The 19,826-nt window shown below is 40.7% G+C and overlaps 1 protein-coding gene across 1 annotated transcript; it reads right to left on the reverse strand.

Annotated features, from left to right (window-relative positions):
- Positions 1-9,059: 9,059 nt before the first annotated feature.
- Positions 9,060-19,826, reverse strand: LOC135497400 (tumor necrosis factor receptor superfamily member 1B-like). Its single transcript, XM_064787276.1, has 10 exons — positions 19,673-19,826; positions 17,330-17,690; positions 16,498-16,668; positions 16,148-16,195; positions 14,585-14,690; positions 14,167-14,201; positions 13,228-13,326; positions 11,888-11,974; positions 11,424-11,500; positions 9,060-10,615 (listed from the first exon to the last, which is right to left on the reverse strand). The coding sequence occupies exons 1-10, from the start codon at positions 19,715-19,717 to the stop codon at positions 10,439-10,441; spliced, it is 1,206 nt and encodes a 401-aa protein (XP_064643346.1). The 5' UTR covers positions 19,718-19,826; the 3' UTR covers positions 9,060-10,438.

Raw genomic sequence — 19,826 nt, forward strand, 5'->3', positions numbered from 1 at the left:
GAATGAAATGAGGCCAATAATTCAGTCATATGAGATCATAATGCCGCGGATAGACCTACAAAATATGCCATTTGAACGATTTGTCGGTCGAATGGGGTCACTAAAGTAGGTTTTGAATAGGAGCAATTTTTTCTAAAGCAGACACATAGCATATTCGACATGTTCAAGCATATACCACATGTATACTATTATCATACGGAACGCCCTCAGAATGTCAGATATAAATAGAGTTCCGGTCACATGCGCAAGGAGGAAGAAGTAGGAGTGGTGAAAAAATGCCCACAGATCAAAACTGCATGGTGGATAAAAGGGCCAGCCGGGGAGCACATTGATTCAAAAACGTAACAAAAGAAAATTTTGTCTGTTTTTTTTGTCTTATGGATCATACTAATGAAAAGTTCTTCCAAGCCATAACATGTTCATTCTGGGCTGAGCGTGATAATTTCAGCGTTTCGGTTTATGAAAGTTTGGGGGTTATTTTGCATGATTTTTAACACGTGAATCAACTTTTCGGTTATAGCAATTTGACCCCTGAGCCCACATTTAGGCTATTAAACAGCTGACTACTTTATCAACCAAAACCATATCATAAAATGACTGAAACCACGCAATGAATTATTTCATCTTATTTTATTTCTATCGGTGGACAAACCGGAGTACCCGGGGAAAACCACCGCCGTCGCCTGCGTGGTTTCAAGTTCAGAGGAGCAAAACGTTTTTGATCCTGCCACTTGGAAACTCGTGTGCCTTAAACATTCCTTGATACGGAAGCGATTCACTCCGTCAATCGGTGTGTCTGTGACCAGAATCCGGTCTCTTGCCACTGGATTATTCCTAGTGCCGGTACCAGATAAAACATACAATATGCAGTTTGTCGTTACTGCTGCACGTCCGTAACCTACGGTATTTCCCGTTGCCGCATAGTGTCCAAAACGCAGTTTGCAGTGTAATCCGAATGCCAAATCTTCTTTTCCACTACTGCCGCTGAATGTCCGAAACGTTTCGTTCCACTCTGCCTGAATGGCCGGCACGTGCTTTGCCGCTTACACTGCATGTGCCGAAAGCGTTTTATTTGCCACATTGCCACCGAACCGCACAGAAAGCCATTTATCATTGCCACTTTGCTGTCTAAACCGTTATTCACCACTGACACCGTGAACAATCCGAACCGTTGTTGCCTCTGCTATTGAACTGTCCGAAATGTTGAAGCTAGAGCCACTGAATTGTGATCAACTGCTCTTGCAATTGCCAGTAAACCGTTCAAAATGCTGTAGCAACTGTCACTAACTGTCTTAGACGTTGCTTGCCGATGCGACATGAACTTTTGGACATGCCGTTGCCACTGAACTGTCAAAAATGAACTGTCAGAGAAACGCTGTTTGCAATTGCCACTGAACTGTTAGAAACGTTGTTTGCCATCGCCACTGAACTTTCAGAAATGTCTACCATTGCCACTGAACTTTTAGAAACGTTGTTTGCCATTGCCACTTAAACTGTCCAAAAAGCGTGTATGCACCCTGTCAGAAACGTCGACATTGCCACTATACTGTGCGAGCGCTGCTCTTAGTCTTTGCCACCTAAAGTTGTTTCCAGCTACGCATTTTGTTATGTGCCCGCATAACACAAGATCGTTAACAGATACAAGTAGTTTGAATTAAATAATATTAATGTTGACAATGTGAGTATTATACGATATTAGAGGTTGACAATGCAATTTTAAAAGTAAGGAAAATGGCTGACATTTCAAATCAAACAAATTATTATAAAGGTTGATAATTATGCGAATTAAAGATAATAATACATAGTTTACAATTCAAGTCTGTACATGTACAGCTTAACACAATAATAAAGATGCATGTGGGCTGAGATACCGCGAGTTTATAAGAATGACTGAAGATGCGAGTTTACACGAATAATAAAAGTTAACAATGTGCGTTTAAATGAATAATGAAGGTTGACAATACGGATTTACACGAATAATAAATGTTGAATATGCGAGTTTACATGAAAAAAGGTTGACAATGCGAGTTTACATGAATAATGACGGTTTACAACAGAATACACAATGTTATGGCATTTTACGACAAGCAGTGTTATTGCACAAGTTATGACATTCAATATTATTATGGAAGGAGTCACGATTGGTAATGTTATGACACAAGTTATTAAGGCAATAAATTATACTATTTTACGAGATATGATAGGCAATATTATGACACGATGCCGGATAATGTTGTGGCACGATAAGTTATACTTCATTATGATTTGAATAACATATACGACGAGCAATACATTTTATATAAATGCATTAGATATATACGATAGGTAATGGTGTTGCACGAGTTACGAAGAACAATGTAATACGTTACGACTGGCAATATCATGGCACGAGTTACGACATTCAATGTTATGGCACGAGTCTTCACAGGCAATATTATGGCACGAGTTACGAAGAACAATGTAATACGTTACGACTGGCAATATCATGGCACGAGTTACGACATTCAATGTTATGGCACGAGTCTTCACAGGCAATATTATGGCACGAGTGTCGATGCAATAATTTGACACGAGTTGCGAGAGACATGTTATGGAACGAATTCGGACAGGTATAATACCGCGGCACCAAATAATTACAATTTTTCGACGGACAATATTATATGGCAAGTGTTTTACGAGTGGCACATTTCCTTGACAAGCGAAGGAGGCTATTTAGAGATGGCAATGACAGGACAGACAATGAACAGCTTACAATAGCATGGCATGGCTTCTGCTAATGTTAAACAATTTATACTCCAATGGCACGATGCTGTTTACGTTTTTATGGTGCGGCTCCGGTTCAATAGTTTGTACTCTGATGGTACGGCTTCGATCACTAAAGGCCTTGGTCACTAAGTTCTTCCAGGTTTGACAGCTTAAAGTCGATCAGGTGGCAAGGCTTCGTTCACTGATGCTATTTACGCTCTATGGTACGGCTTCGGTCAATTATGTCTTCCAGGTTTGAGATTTTACACTGGTATGGCATGGCTCCGGTCGCTTATGATTTGTAAGCTAAACAATTAGAACTGTCATGGCACGGCCGTTTTACACTCCCATCTTACGGCTTGCATCAGTCACCAGTGTCTTTCTGACATGACAATTACATTCCACACACTGCAGTAGCATCATTTCATGCACGCCTGGCTAGAGTTGAGTTCGTTATGGTCACATTTCACACACAATATTAGGATCAATAAACATCTCGTTAGAGTTGAGTTCGTTATGACCACATTCCACACACAATATTAGGATCAATACACGTCTCGCAAGAGTTGAGTTCGTTATGACCACATTTCAGCAAATATCAGCCAATCTTGACTGTTAAATCCACGCAGGCGAATTAAACCGATGATAATTTTAAACTATGTGATGAGAAAGTTCAGTCTAAATTATCGAAACGTTGAAGGCGATTATAAACGAGAGACACGATTCTTTCCAAATCGTCTGAAGAATCCTACAATGCGCTGTCCGAGTGAGCTACGTCGGGTGGCCGGGGGAGTGGTTGGAGTGTCATGCGAGACACTTGGTCCAGGTGATGGTGAAGTGATTGTCCCCTCGCTGGGTGTTGCTACTCGAAGGACGTCGATAATACCATATTCCTCGGATTCGGAAATAGTGTACAAGTTCAGATTTTCATCGGATAGAGCAATCCTTTCTAGATCAAGAGGTGCAGATGGCCGTCGAAGTTCGGGCGGGTTCACCTTGAGTATATCGATGTCGTCGTATCCCTCTGGGATGTAGTTGGGCAAGTGCCACTCAATATCGCCTGCTTCGAGGTCTGTTGGCAGCCTTTGAAGGTCCAATGGTGCCTTCGGTCTGTTCGGATCCTTGAAAAACTCTACGGGGGTTTCGCAGCAAACCTGTTTTCGGTGAAGAAAAAGAATGTCGCTGGCAATGTACGTGCAAAATTGACCGGGGGGGGGGGGGGGGCTTGCTCTGATACCCCTTAAACTATGAGCACCTTAATATCAATATTTTAAATTTTATGCTCGTCTGATGTGCGGATCCAGGAAACAGAGTGCGGGGGGGGGGTTAAACTCAACCATCTTGTAATGTAAATAACCCCCATTCAATATTCCCCAATATATATTAGATATCGTGTAACTCCGAATGTCGTTAAACATGTCAAAGGTTTTTTTTCCAAAAAGGGCTTGGCCATGGGATCTACACGAATGTCATTAACGGTTTTATTCAAAAAGGCTTGGTCATGGCCGGGAGTTGCACGAATTTTTCAAATGAGGGCTTGGCCATGGGGGCTGCACGGATTTCATTAAAGATTTGTTCAAAGGACAGCTTGGTCAGTGGAGCAACGAAAATGTCATTAACGTTTTTTCCAAAAGAGGGCTTATTCCCCATGTATGCGAATGTCATGGGAACTACACGAAAAATGTCAGTAAAGTTGTGTTAATCAAAGGACGACTTGGCCATTGGAGCAAAAAGAGGGCTTGTCCATGGGACCTACACGAATGCATGTTGTTTAAGATTTTTTCAAATGATGACTTGGCCATTGGGTGCTACACGAATGTCAATAAAGATTTTTTCAAAGGCCAGCTTAGCCATGTGGGCTACACGAATAAATGTCATTAAAGATTTTCCTTCAAAAGAGGGCTCGGCCATGGGAGCTACACGAATGTCATTAAATATTTCCTTTTTTGTAAATAGAGCTACAATCAGGCCTACCTCGTGGTCAATGATCAGAATGTCCGTTTTCTCTTGTCCTAATTCGCTTGGTTCTCCAGTAGCTACGTCATTCGTGTCATCGCTTTTAATCTCATCCTCCATCCACTGCCTCCCAAAGCCACAGCGGCGCTTGGACTTATTGGAAGTTCTTGGCCTCTCTTCTGCCGGACTCGGAGTTGGAGTTGGTCGGTCTTTGACCACATGGTTCACCTTTCGTCTTATGAACGGCAGGCAGCAGGACACTTCCCTCCCTGCAGTCGCTGATTTTCTGAACCAGCGTGGCATTCTTAATTAAAAGTAATCGTTTTTCGATGTTTTAAACCTAAAAACACAGCGAAAAAACCAAAACTGCTGTAGTCGCGTCCAGTCGTTTGGTTTCTATGTTCCGCGTTGCGAGGTGCCCATGACGCTAGTGATCGACGGCGTTGCGTCATAGTGTACGAGTGACGTCATTGCATCACGGGACGACACCCGAATCGATCTACCACTTTTACCATACTGTAATAATGTGACAAGTGGCATGCTTAGAGGCAGAACTATAAACTCGTGCGCGGTGGTTAAAACAGAATGATGTTGCATTATTAGTCCCGACCTATGCTCTTCATAACGGACGCGAAGAAACAACTTTAACACATTTGAAATTTGCCCCGTTTTTTTGGGAGTGTGGCACGAGGCTAGACTTGAGACATAATGATGGTCATTTGTCGGACTGAGTATACGGTTTTTGTACTTGTGATACATGGAGAGAATAGACCTTTACCCAAAAGCCCGGCCGTACGGGAGTTGAACTTGTGTGTCCTATATATGGAGATGGATTAAGGTATGGTATGGTTTTATTGACACCCGAGATATCCAATACCTCTAGATAAGCGTAGATTCCTTTGTCCCCGGGACTCTCAGTCGGGTGATGGATTTTTCTCAGTACCTTAGCCCATTGAAATAGGCTCCGATCCGGTCACGGACACAGCCGGTCTCACCAGACAGCTTTGTGAGACGACCCCCTAAGTACGTTGTGCCATCTTACGGAAAATTATGGAACTGAATCATTGACTGGTTCTTCATTAACAGTGTAAAGATGTTCAGTGTAAATTTTCAGAGGGCGTGGCAAAGGACAACTACCGGACATCCGCTAAAAATCATTTCACACAAGAAAGAACATGTCAAAGGCAAGGAAATTAACTGATTTACTTTCAGCGCATGGCTGGATGCAAAAAGGTATTCCATGATTCTAGACCCCATGTCTGATACGGAAGAATTAAGTAGCCAAGCCAAGCAAAAAAAGAGCAAGATAAAAGATGCGACGAGGGATTAGGCCCTATATGCATGGATGGGCAATGCATCTGCACATGCACGCAAATTCAATGTCGGACATCGGACATGTCAATCCCACTCAATGTCATCCATGCATCATGATTCAAGTCGGGCAATGATATGTAGGACTCTGGACAGTCAAGACGAGTGGAAAATGCCACACTGTATGCTTCATGTCAAAGAAGTAATCACTCAATACACTATTCAGCACAATTAATTATAGCCTATCATCACTAGTGACTAGGCCTAGGCTATCACTATCAGGCAAATTCCAAGTTATGTGACCACAGGCCTTCACATCCAGAATTTTGAGAAAAGTGTGCAGCATTTTCCTAAAAAATACATGATCTACAAGAACAATATTCATGATCGTTGTTTATTATTTTGCATATTCAATATTTTTAAATATTGAATATGCATTATCAGTTTCATTCATTCAAGGGGGTAACATTTGCGGCCTAATGATTGACCCCCCTGGCCTTGATGGCTTGATCAGGACCTTGATGAACCCCTTGGGCCAGTCCCAGTCAGGACCAGGGGCCCTTTCCCCAGCTGATCATTATATCTTATTAATTTTGAATATCAATCATTTTCAGAACCATGAGGATGGCATCCTGGAGTGATGAGAACATTTTGGACAAAATCAAGACCACTGGTTTCTGTGGCTGTTTGATCCTCAACAAAGGCACAATATACAAGTTCAAATTCCGCTCCGAAGCTGAGAGTAAGACAGGGAAAAGAAAATCCAAAGAAAGACAAGGGAACAGGGACAGACATGGGGACGACAATATGGAGAGGAAGAGAAAATTTGGAAAGGGTGACCTGGATGCCTCACGGAATTGTGGAAGAGATCTGAGGAGGCTCAAGGCAATCTTGTCAAAGAAACCAAAGAAGGACTCACTGTCAGTTAGTAGGCCTACAGTACAGGTGGTTGACATTGGTCATCATGGCTGGAAGAATAGGGAAGAGGGCTGTCAATTTCGAAGTGAACAACCTTCAGGTTCAGGATCGATTCCGAGGACCTTAGTGACGCCATGAAACTCCAGGCATATGCAAGGCCAATGGTCACATGGGAAGTTTGTCCTGAGATCTCGAGGCAAGATGATCTCATTAATTCCGATTTGTTAACGAATGTCTTGGAAGTTTTGATGACACCTCTGAGCTGAAACATGTCAATAAACTATTCCGTTGAACAGGTGAGATTTTCTTTTGCAGAAGTAGGAAGTGGAAGCAGTGGTCCTGACAAATTTGTCCCTTTAGCATCAGACGAGGAAGAATCAGAGATTCTGTCTCATTCAGTCTGAATATAGAAAATGTTCCAGAATGATAAATATACTTATCATTGGTCTACCTTATAATTGGCAAATTGTAAGTAACTAAATGAGTTCGTCTTGTTCATAGCTGATTAGAAAATAATATTAGGCTTTTTAGCCCACCTGAGTGAGCTTATTTCATCCCTACTTGTCTGTCGTCTGTCGTCTGTCATCAATGGTGGCATGTTTGCTCGCTATAGAGTCTAGAAAGTTGAAACTTAGTGTGTGGATGTCTTATGACAGCACGACTTGACACACGAATAATCATCGCCATTTGACTTTATACTTTTATTCTGGACTCCAGGCGGCCATCTTTGAAAACCTTATTTTGTAACTATCTCATGAACGCCGATAGCAAGAACCATGAAATTTTTACAGTCAATACTTCTGATGTGACTACATGACATAATACCAAGGTGTTTGATTTAACCGATTTTTCAAGGTCACAGAGGTCAAACTCAAAAATTGAGTAATTGTGCTGTTGTCTCCAGGTTTGGATGTTGGTTGTGACAAGGACCTCACACACCACCTGGGTTCGTTAATGGTGGTGGTGTTGTCTCCAGTGACAAAAACATTTTTTAGATGGTATAATGGTTGTGTTCTCATCTTCACGGTGTCCAAACGATCAGTTGGTTGTGCCCAGTAACAGTCAAGGGTTCCAAAATATCATAATGCTTGCGACTTGGTCTCCAAGAACATTGGGCAGTTTTGACCAGATCCTAGGTCTGTCCGCATGGATCTCCTGTTGTCTCAATATTGGGAAATAACCCAGACCCCACTGTGTTAGTTGAGCTGTGGTCCGCTGATCTCAGGACGGTAAGGGACGAAGACCCAGCAGTTCACACATAAATAGAACTCACAACTTGATAATGGTAAATAATTTTTTAATTATAGTACCTTCATTTGATGAAGAGAAATAAAAACATCTAGACCTTACAACCTTTGGTGGCCGGTAGGCGATAGGCCGAAAAAAATGATACTGTAGGCTTATCGATTGCAAATGAACAACATAGATTTGAAAAAAGAGTTTATTTTGATTCCAATAATTATGCTCCTTGAACACTGTACAATCACATATCCTCAATTTCTTACGTAAAATAAAAACATAGTTCATGAAAATAGTTCAGCATCATCCGGGGTGACATTTACACTTTCCCCAGCTAACCATGCCTTGCACTCCTCAGCACAATTGTAAAAAGTGTCATAGTACTCATACACACATGCAGATATGTTTTAAAAGTTGATTTTTGCAATATAAGGACGGTAAAAGAATTAATCAATTTTGATAAGTAGCTATCATGGCCATGTATAAATACTATCTAATATACCTTCACATTTTGTTCATCTACTTGTGATGAATAGGCTTCCTCAGGCTCGCAATTCCACATTGTGGATCTCAACACAGCTCAGCTGTGATGTAAAGAATAACATGTGCAACAGTATTTTTCAGATGCCTGATTGAGCACATCTCAGGAAGTGAGAATTAAAAATCTTCTCATAGTAGCTTAATATCACTGTTTTTTGCTGGAATGTTTTAAATGGACACATTGCTCGCAATTCCACATTGTGGATCTCAACACAGCTCAGCTGTGATGTAAAGAATAACATGCACAACAGTATTTTTCAGATGCCTGATTGAGCACATCTCAGGAAGTGAGAATTAAAAATCTTCTCATAGTAGCTTAATATCAATGTTTTTTGCTGGAATGTTTTAAATGGACACATTGCTCGCAATCTCAACACATTTCAGCTGAGATGTAAAGAATAACATGTACAACAGTATTTTTCAGATGCCTGATTGAGCACATCTCAGGAAGTGAGAATAAAAAATCTTCTCATAGTAGCTTAATGTCAATGTTTTTTGCTGGTATGTTTTAAATGGACGCCATTAACATACATGTATGTACTCATTAAATACTGATAAAAATGACTCAAACCTCAACAGGAGTAAACAACATTCACAGACAGCTTTGATATATATGATCAGATTATGACGAGATTAAACTTTACAAAATAGCACAGGAGATACGCAAATGTTATAAAAAACACAATATCATACATTGATTGCTAACAGACCCTTCTCGCTGTCTGGGTTCATTTTAGCACACTTCTCGGTACGAGACACGACCATTGATTTTTTAAGCCTTTGGGGTTTTGGCTTAGTGCTCAGTTAAATTTGTCCATGTTTGATCGTGTCGCTTCAGTTACCGTGTGTGGTTGTGAATCTGAAATTTGGATACGATATCCCGGACTGTTGTTCGTGTAACTGGTGAAGTTTATACTCGTGGTTATCCATTGAAATGTTTCCCAAAGATATTTGGACAAGGTTGAGAGATGTTGATATTTCCCCTGTTTCAACCAACTGGCAGAAAAAGTTAATCTTTAAAAATTAGTAAACAGTGGTCTTGTCTCATATCATTAGCCATAGGGAGTTGTTCTAAAATATGTGTGAGAGGATGACCATCAACACTAAAGAAGGACTATAAGCAGCAGCTTGGGGTCAAATGCATGGTCTCAAATAGACGTTTATTTGGGTTATTAACAAAAAGCTGAAAACACGACAATATATGTTTATTTGAGATACGAGCGCCACCAAACGTCTATTTGAGTGTATGTCTATTTGAAAAGCGACACCAAACGTCTATTTGAGTTATTAACAAAAAGCTGAAAACACGACAATATATGTTTATTTGCAATTGAGATACAGGCGCCACCAAACGTCTATTTGAGTGTGTAGTCGTAGTTCCACCTATCATAAAACCCCGTGTTTTTTCAAGACCCGTGTCTTCGCCGTGTGTCAAAAAACCCGGGGCGCACTTACACCTATCAGTGCAGACCCACCTTTTTTTGGAAACATGTGGGCCTACAATGGTTTATTCTAACAGCAGCAATCACTAAATTCTCAACCTAATCACCTTGTCCGAAAATTTACCTGAATCTTAATACGAATAACATTTGTTGACCTATAACTTACAATTTCAACCATGTGTACCTTTAATTTTCACCTTGAATTATAAACAAAAGAATTCCCCCCTGTTGTGGTCTGACACTTTATGATATGGTTTTCACATCAGAAAATTCATGTAGCTCTTTTTTCATCCTTGGTCCGGCAAGCCGTCATCATCTGCATTGGGGACAGCAAAACTCGGTAGTAACAGTTCCAATCCTTCACAGATGTCAGTCCTTCCAATGCGAGCGGCAGCCGAAGAGAATTCTGCCGGTACGTTCTCATCTAGAATGTGAGGATTTTTCTCCTTCCATTTCTCTAACAACTGAAACAAAAAGAACACATCAGTTAGTTTCAACTCCTGCAGTTGCCAGAGCCATAAAACTTTTAAAGAACATGCTCTTTTGATATATGGTCAGATCCTGAAAATAAACCAGCCTTTAGGATAGCCCATGATGCCAGCAAAGTCTATCGGAGGTTCAAGATTTTAAAATTGAGAACACTTTAATGCAATTTGGGAGCATCTGAGAGCAAACCCAAAAATGAGACTGTCAGAATGGGCAAAAACCTGCCCTAAAATGCCCTTTTTGATACCCAGAAAGAGAGTTTTGGTGATCTCTGGGAGCAATATCAATTATTATGTTTGTATGGACCGGTCAATCTAGAAATGATGCTGATGCATTGTTTTTTGCATTTTGGTATTTTGGTATCTTACGACATTGATAAAGACTATTATCATATGATAGTATTTTTTACTGGGAAAAAAGCATTCAAGTCAGGGCTGTTTCAGGTAAATCATCAGCAGCTGACCCAAATGAATGAATCAAGTTGTCAAGCCAACTCCATTTAGATTTGTCCTTGACCTGCTTCTTTAGCTTTGTTTAAGATCATTAAATGGCATTGTCACATCGGCCGTAGCCCTTTTTACCTAGATGCATAAAAAATATGTATCCCTTTTTACCTAGATTCATAAAAAATATATACCCAACCCCCATCCCCCCCAGCTCGTACGCCATTTGTCTCCAGTTAACCTTTGCTAAACACCCCCCCCCCCCCCCCCCCGAAAGAAATATTATAATGACATTTTAAATGAGGAAGGGGTACAAAACCCAAACTTAAAACTACAAACTTACGTAAATAATGGTGTCCTTCAGATCCATACGTTCATAGCGTGGTTGATCCCAATCACTACGAGTCAATAGCTCAGCTCCTGAAAATGTTTTTGCAGAATTTGTCATTTTTAGCGTTCTATAAGACAACCTTTCTAAAGTACACAGAAACTGCACAGCTGTTGAATACTTTACTCGCAATGAGCATTCTTAAAACAAATGAATTTATACTTATTGTCCGATATCAAATAGCAAGAGTCTCATCCCTGGGCTCTTACCAATGAATAACCGTCAATTTATGATATCTGACCTCTGTGACCTTGTAGAGTAGGTCGAGATCTTCTCGTCTCTATTGGCTGAGGGGTTAACAATTTTTAGCTCTATTTCAATCAACAGTTGAGCACAGTTCTCACACAAATGACTTGCAATGATGAAATCATCTTGAATGAAAACAGAAAAAGACATTCTCAGTTAAAACTAAAAAGTACCTGGTAATATCTTGATGAAACTTTTGTAACTACTTCCCAGGTATTCACAGATCCATATAAAAATATCGTGTGGGCGATTGTCCTGCTCTGAAATAAAATTATATACATTAAGTACAACATTACATGGTAAGCTGTGATTTTTATCAAATTTTTCGTATCAATTTCTGCAAATGGCAGCCTTCATCAAGATAAAACTATATGGTTTGAAAATGTTTTGACATCCCGATCCCAGAGGTTCTAATTTAAAAGCTGGTCTACACCAGCAAACATTAGTTTGCAAACATCACCAAACATAGAGTTTCCTTCTATTTGGGTTGGACCAACATACCACTATGAAACAAATGCTACATGATAACATAGCCAAACAATAGACTGGCCATTTGCCCATATAGTGAATCACATGATCACTTGCTTTTCTATCTATGATTGGTCTGTAGCTGACACAGAGAAGAAAAAAATTACTGCTGGTTGAACTTCAATCAATAAAAGAATTTAATTTCTATCCGAAAACAACAAATATTTAACAGACAATAATTTTGAACTCCAATTGCAGAACGAGTATACCGATGATGAATAATACGTCGGATAAAGTGCACAGTTAAACAGGTAGATATATGTAGCGCTCATGGCTTGCTGCTGAGATAGCGGATATGACAAAAATATTACATCGGGTGATCTATGAAAAAAGGTCCCAGTTTTTAAAGTACAATATAATATCAGGTGCTATCAAACAGAAATCATTGAAAATTCACCCTTGTGTGGCCATTGATATCATCTAGCACAACCTAAAGTCCTCATATTAGTCATGTGGTGCTTAATTAATCTCGTCCACTCCACGTCATGGTATAAGCCATATGATGCCCCTTTAAAGGCCTTGTTCCCTCCCATCTGGTTTTTTGACAATGTTTTCTCTGCCTCTCAACAATGACAGCTAAAATTTATGCAGTGGCACTCAAAACACTACTTTTCTCCTTCGAGTCATCCATTTTCCCTCCTTAATCTCTTTTTTTTTACAAATATTTCACAGTATTTATATATTGCCATATGTTTACAGGAGCATGTTGTAAAAATGTAGCAAAAATATTCCCAGTGGGTTTTCTGAATGAAAAATTTGGACCAAAATAATTCTTTTCCATTTCAAATGTACATAACATACCCCATGTTTAACTTAAGACTCCGAATAAGCATTATAATTGCTGTGATTAACAATATGATGCTCAATTGTTTACAGTGCAAACTGCAGTAAATAACTGCTTTCTTTGAGATTAGTCTCAAATTGTTTGGCATATAGTTTAAAGATATGAAGCTCAATAAATCAAAGGAAAACTAGAACCACTTACCAGGTCTTAATTGTGGAACTGGATGATATTGTTCATGATTCGGGTTCACACCATTGTCTTGATTGGCCCCCAGATTACGCAGTGCAATAGCATTGTTGCCTAAAAAATCAACAAAACATACAATCTAAACAGCATCAGTGAGGTTAGATGTACTCTAGAGGCTGGTGGGAGTGGGGTGCTTCAGAAAATGAACAAAGATGTTCTACAAATTTTGTGTTCATCATCATATCAACGACTTTCAGCATAGTGGTCCATTTCAGATCTATGCCATAAGGATTAATTAGTCAAAATAAGGTTCATTACCTCCTGAAAGGAATAGTTAGCCTGCCCTGGCACATAGGTACTTTTTCTTTGAAATCTTGTTCAAATATCAATGTGCTTCAGAAAATGAACAAAGATGTTCTACAAATTTTGTGTTCATCATCATATCAACGACTTTCAGCATAGTGGTCCATTTCAGATCTATGCCATAAGGATTAATTAGTCAAAATAAGGTTCATTGCCTCCTGAAAGGAATAGTTAGCCTGCCCTGGCACATAGGTACTTTTTCTTTGAAATCTTGTTCAAATATCAATGTACTGTGAAGTGCCGGGAAATTATTTCCTTTAAATTCAACGTTGGTTCATCCAAAGCATCACCGAGCACAATGTTTGACCTTTTATTACCTGAGCGGTTAGTAAATATTTTCAAGATACACAAACTGAATGACTAGTAATTACCAAGGTCATCAGGGCAATCTTGGTAAGAAGTTCCCCCGTGGCCCTTTCAAGGGGTACTTTCCAAAACCATAAAGGACAAATAAACGCTATGAAAAAGTTTCAAGTCAACAGCTATGGCACTAAAACATTGCCACCAAACTGTCACAACAATGACAGACCACTCAGGTGAGCCAAGAATTATATAATGTGCATATTTTGTAGCATTCTTCCTACTCCTTACCAGCTTCTGCAGATTCAGCTTGACGACGTGTTTTTCTGAAAACGGAATGGACAAAATTACTAAAAAGTACCATGATCGCATGACCGTTATGTTTTTGATTCTGCACCCAAAACAAGCTGTTTTAAAGGGGGGCGCCCCTAGATTTCTTGTTGCGTTCCTTTTTTATTGAAAGTTACAAACGTTTGGCATGTTCCTAATTGATCGCTATTTTGAGGCATGTTTCATTTATTGTGGCCTTTTGCCTTACTGAAATTAGAATTCATAAAGGCTAGTGATCTTATAGCCTAATAAAGCCAAAGACGACAGTCGTTCTTCTTCTTGATTATTGATAATATGTACTGTCTTTTTCACATTTAAGGGACATTGGCAGAAACGGCTGGCCATATTAAAATGTCAGTCACAATGATGAAATACTCACCTGCAGTAATACCACACGGCGATTGTACATAGAACCAGTATAACCAGTACGAGTAAAACAATTCCAATAATGCCTCCAGGTCCAAGCTTGTTATTGTTCTCTTCACCTGAAAAAAGACTGATATTTAGAACTCTGATTATACGGCTTGTCATTGCATGAGTACTGCTCCAAGCTGCATTCAACAATCAGATTTCGGCTGAGCTGGAACTAGTTCTCTAAGATCCGAAGGACCAGCTGACAGCAGACCAGTTTGAAGAAGACCCTGAGATCCAAGAAGGCAAAGTTGAGGCAGCCCTGACAAACTTGAAATGTCTCAAACACGGCAAGTCCCCAGGAATTGACAATATCTCTCGGGAACTTGTGCGAATGGGGGAGAGTTGGTGGTAAAGTGTAAACAGGATTGACCCAAGATAAGGATAACATCAATTGTTGTACCTCTTACTAAATAAGGGGAACCTGAGGAATTGTAACAATAACCAGACCATAAGCTTGATAACTACCTTGCGCGATTCTCCTAGCCCTAAAGGTCATCCTCACATGCCTGCCACCACAAGCAGAAGCCATCTTATCTGAGGAACAAGGCCGTTAACTTTTCGCCACGGGAGATAACGTGACTCAGCACATATTCAACCTTCGGGTATTGTGCAAGAAGTATACTGCAAGCAGCTGGGCAAGCCTGTGTTCCACAACTTCACTGATAACAAGAAATGTTTTGATCAGCTCTGCCGGGAAGGTTTGTGGGCAATTTTAAGGAAGAAAAACATTAGCCTTAGCTTCATCAAGTCCATAGAGGCATTGAACGCAGCATCAATGAGCATGGTCCGGGTGGAAGAGGACTTAAGCTATTGCATCCTCACCTTAATAGGAGTAAGGCAAGGTAGCTTCTATCACCAACTCTGTGCAACATTGTCCTCAAGAATGACAGAGTCACTCGTCCAACTGGAGTCACCCGAGATAACCTAGGGTCAAACAATCAGTAATCTGAGGTTTGCCGATGACACTGATCTTCTTCATCACTAATTAACCAAATTCGCCACTTACATAAAGAAGATAGAACCAGTGGCAGTTATGGCATGGCAATTAACCCCCGAGAAGAAGAAGACCTAGCGAAAGGGAACGGATTGATGGCTTGCAACCATTGCTTTTGATGAGAAAACAGAAATATTTGCGCATGTCAGAAGGTCCAAGGTAAAGCTAGCAAATACCATCTAATACAGGACACTGTCTGACCAAAGCAAACTTGGATTGATGACACTAAGAACTGGACTGGACTTATCACCAGAAACCTGAACCACCTCGCAGAGGATAGAACTGCAGTGCATGGTGCCATATCGTCAAAAGCTCAGGGTCACCCAAATGGTCGCATGGCTGTGGACATAATGATGACGATTCATCATCACCATCATCATCATCATCACCATGACTTACCAAAGGTTTCAAGGCACTAACTGTATAATTATCTTTTTCACGATCTAGCTGTGGATCACACAAAGACATCTCAAGATAATCAGAAAATGTTGGCACTACTAGCATATTTTGCAGGAGATATATTCAGACACTTACCAGGAGTAATGGCAGTTGAAGATGAAGATGGCGTAGTTGGCGGTACGGCTGCAACAAAACAACAAAAACTGTTTTCAACAAGGCGTCAACGCAAAGTGAACCTAATTCCATGGAATGAACAGGGAATATTAAAGATGGTGTGATTTTGAAAATATCAATCATTTTATCGCAGGCACCTCTGTTTGGTGCAAACAGCTCGCCCACTCTTCCCAAGCATGCAACAAGAAATCGAAGCCCATCGATCGACTTGTTGATCAGTTAACATTGACTACCGGATAAGCTGTTTGACTTCAGGAGTGTACATAAGTGCCGGCCAGCAGTTATCTTCAGACATCGAAAATAAAACTTACTTGTTGGTTTATCACAGACAGTATCTGATTTGACTGTACATTCGGATGTGACATTCCAACCATCCGCTCTACAGTCCTTACATTTCTGACATGGAGAGTTGTATGACTCGACATCTGAAAAGGTGCTCCCCTCAACACAATACCCACAAGTCACATCACTCTCAGGTGGCACTGGAAGTAATGAGGGAATATAAAAAATAAATATAAATAGAGTAACAACCTTTTATAAACATTGCGTTGGCTTTTGAAGCAACTGTACATTGTAGAAACTTTAAAATGCCATTCTGCTCTGGTTGATTTCTCCATTGTGCATTATAACAATTTTATTATTAGTAAGCCATAAGTAATTTGCCACAGGTGGTTATGAGACTTTTTTTATTGATTGGTGCTTGGATGGGCTTCATCTACAAAAACCAAACGAAACATATATATTTTTGGGGGTGGTCTACAACTTTTATTTCATTTTTATTCCATCCTCCCCTAAAAAATTTGGTTTAAATTTTTTTTACATTGGTCTCATCATCACTAACATCACCATTTCACCATTTCAGAATGACTATGATGTCTCTTGCAACTGACATTGATTGAACACTGACACATTTTGAGTCCTTACTACAGTCCAAATCACAGTTGACATCCGTCCTACTTCGCGTTTGTGACGCATGACGTATGCGCGAGTTGCGTGCCAATGACGCACTATACACTCGACCTACGCCCAACCTTCAAACTAGGTAGCGCGTCAATGACTCGATTTACAGGATGTCATTTGTGATTTGGACTGTACATTGTACTATGTCATGCATGGAATATTGTTTCGAAGATCAATTCTTACCTGGTAGATTGACACCCATTCCTTTGGAACACCTCTGGTAGGGAATGCACTTCGAAGAGGAAAGATCATCGGCATTTTTATGAAAATGTCCTGGCAAGCATCCGCACTTGATGTCATGGGTCTTGTTACAAGACAGCACTTCCACTTCATTGACATGGCTGTTACAACTGCTGCACTCTTTGCACCTAATCACGTTATTCCACTCCGGAGAAAATCTTCCATCCGGACAGGCTTTGCAGTTTGTTGAGTGTGGTGCACCAGATGTGCAGTCTTTCTGAACGTAGGATCCAGGGCGGCATTTCAGACATTTCAAGCCATCAGAGGTTTTGTAATAACTTTTTTCATCAAGCCCGCAGACCACCTGCAAGGAAATCAATCGTACAGTTTTTTAAAAGGAGAGTCCAGCTGCCTCAAAGCAAAGCCTTATTCAAATTAGGTGATGAATGATATTGAGTTCCTGTAATGGGGGTTTGCAGATGTAACACTATAAAAAAACGTACACCAACATTACCAATGATCACGTTTGAAGATTTTATACAGATGGAACTTACTACCCCTGGTCCTTTTCATGCCGCTTAGATGAATTTTGAATATCTTTTGGTTTTCCAATCAAAAAATCATGTTTGCGCTATCTACATGTAGATGACCCCCGGCTTGCGCCTCCAGCGCCAACAAATTTCGACTTCGCCCTACCAGGAAAATCAGGCCTCTCCCTTTATTGGGCCCCCTTTCCAGCTGCACAGGATCTGGCCATGTAGCCCATTTGTAAGTTACTGTGGGTGCTTGCATACTGAGGATCCCAGCTGAGGATCAACTAACACAGCAACATTATAACACTAGAAACCCAGGCCATCAAGAGATTCTATCATAAGAAACCTGTGCTGTGGGGAAAGTGCTTAAAATCAGCAGTGTTCTCCACAAGGCTTTTTCAGGGTGGCCCACCCTAACACCCCACCTTGCTCTAAAGGTTTCCATAGGGCCACCCAATTTTTGGCCACCCTCCCTTAAACCTTGTCTTTGTCTATCTTGCCACTGGCAAAACTTCTGGAATATCAAGCCGCAGGGAGGGCCAGCCAGGACAAGAAAAACCCTGTGGAGAACCCTAATCAGAACTAATTTTCTGAGACACTGTGTTCAGTGGAACCTGCCTTAGCGGACACCTCCCTATTAATGACAACCTCTCTACTAAGGACACTAGTTTTTGTCCCAAATTGGTTGTTTCCATTCATTTTGACCTCTCTCTAATCAGGAACCCTCTCAGCACTCGTCAGTCCCAAGGGTGTCCTTAATAGAGAGGTTCTACTGTATATGGAGGAGAGCCTCTGTCAATGAATCGGCCAGGGGCCATTGTGCTCACCGCATATTTATTTGGTGGTTTGGAATTCATCCTGGTTAAGAAACATGCTACATGTATAGTATGGGAGCGTCCATTAAGTACGTACGCACGAAAATGCCAATTTTGAGGACCCCCTCCCCCCTGTATGCACCTTGTACACATTGCCTCATACCCCCTCCCCCCCTGTAGGAGCGTATGCCTATAGAACCTTGAATTCCCTAGCAGACGAACAGACATAGTACCTAATTTGCTACATTGTGGCGCCACAATCGGATTGGCATCGTATTGGCAAGTCGACTGCGCAATTTTTCTCCGACGGCGACACGCATTACCGGGAAATTAAACGGTGCTGGAAATTGCTAAAACATTGTAGTCGGGTAACATCCGAACCCAGAAGCGTATGAGTTCACACATCTTGTGAAGAACAAGTATGATTATCCAAATAAGAATAAAGAGGAGAAGATTATTATGATAATATTTTTTTTTTTTTTGTTCAAAAAATGGTTGCGTACGTACGCAAGACCATTAACCCCCCTCCCCCCTGTACGCATAGTGTACGGATTTCATAGACCCCCCTCTCCCCCCTCAGTGCGTACGTACTTAATGGATGCTCCCTATATAGGTCAAACCAAAGTCGGTAGGACATGTGATGTATCGTTGCTTGGAGTACCTACCATACAAATATCATCGAAAAACAAGTCAATAATAAGTGAGATATTGCACTTTTTACCTTTTTTAGTTTTGGCCTCCTGGTGGCCAAGTAGGGAATCAGATCAGATCGAAATTCGATGTCCGAGGTTACATGATGCAGGGAGTCATGTGTAGAAAATTTCAGGTTCATAGCTTTAGCGGTTAAGAAAAGTGCCACTGTTTTCGAAACAGGATACAGACGACGACGGACACTGCGCTGTTGTATAGACTCCCCTAAAGGTGGGCCAACAATGCACACTCCATGTACTATCAATACATCGATATAGATGGTAAAATGAAAACCGAGATCGACTTACAATGAGGAAGACAGTGACGACAAAAGTTCTCAGACGCTTGAACATTGCTACATTCAACGTCGTCAACTATTAAGAGCAGTAAAATAAATCATCTAAATTGGTATAAAGTCACCATTGTTGCATAGCATTTCCTAAGTGGGAAGGCCGTCTGGGG

This window comes from Lineus longissimus, chromosome 12 (genome assembly GCF_910592395.1).
Source record: "Lineus longissimus chromosome 12, tnLinLong1.2, whole genome shotgun sequence".
Taxonomy (NCBI): Eukaryota; Metazoa; Nemertea; class Pilidiophora; order Heteronemertea; family Lineidae; genus Lineus; species Lineus longissimus.

Bases quoted from the DNA above. Each gene is read 5' to 3' on its own strand.
- LOC135497400 (XM_064787276.1), bottom strand. From the start codon at position 19,717: ATGTTCAAGCGTCTGAGAACTTTTGTCGTCACTGTCTTCCTCATT. The intron at 16,196-16,497 runs GTAAGTTTTATT...GTTTTGTTGCAG, and splicing joins TGTCTGTGATAAACCAACAA to CCGTACCGCCAACTACGCCA. The intron at 14,202-14,584 runs GTGAGTATTTCA...TTCCGTTTTCAG, and splicing joins GCCGTGTGGTATTACTGCAG to AAAAACACGTCGTCAAGCTG.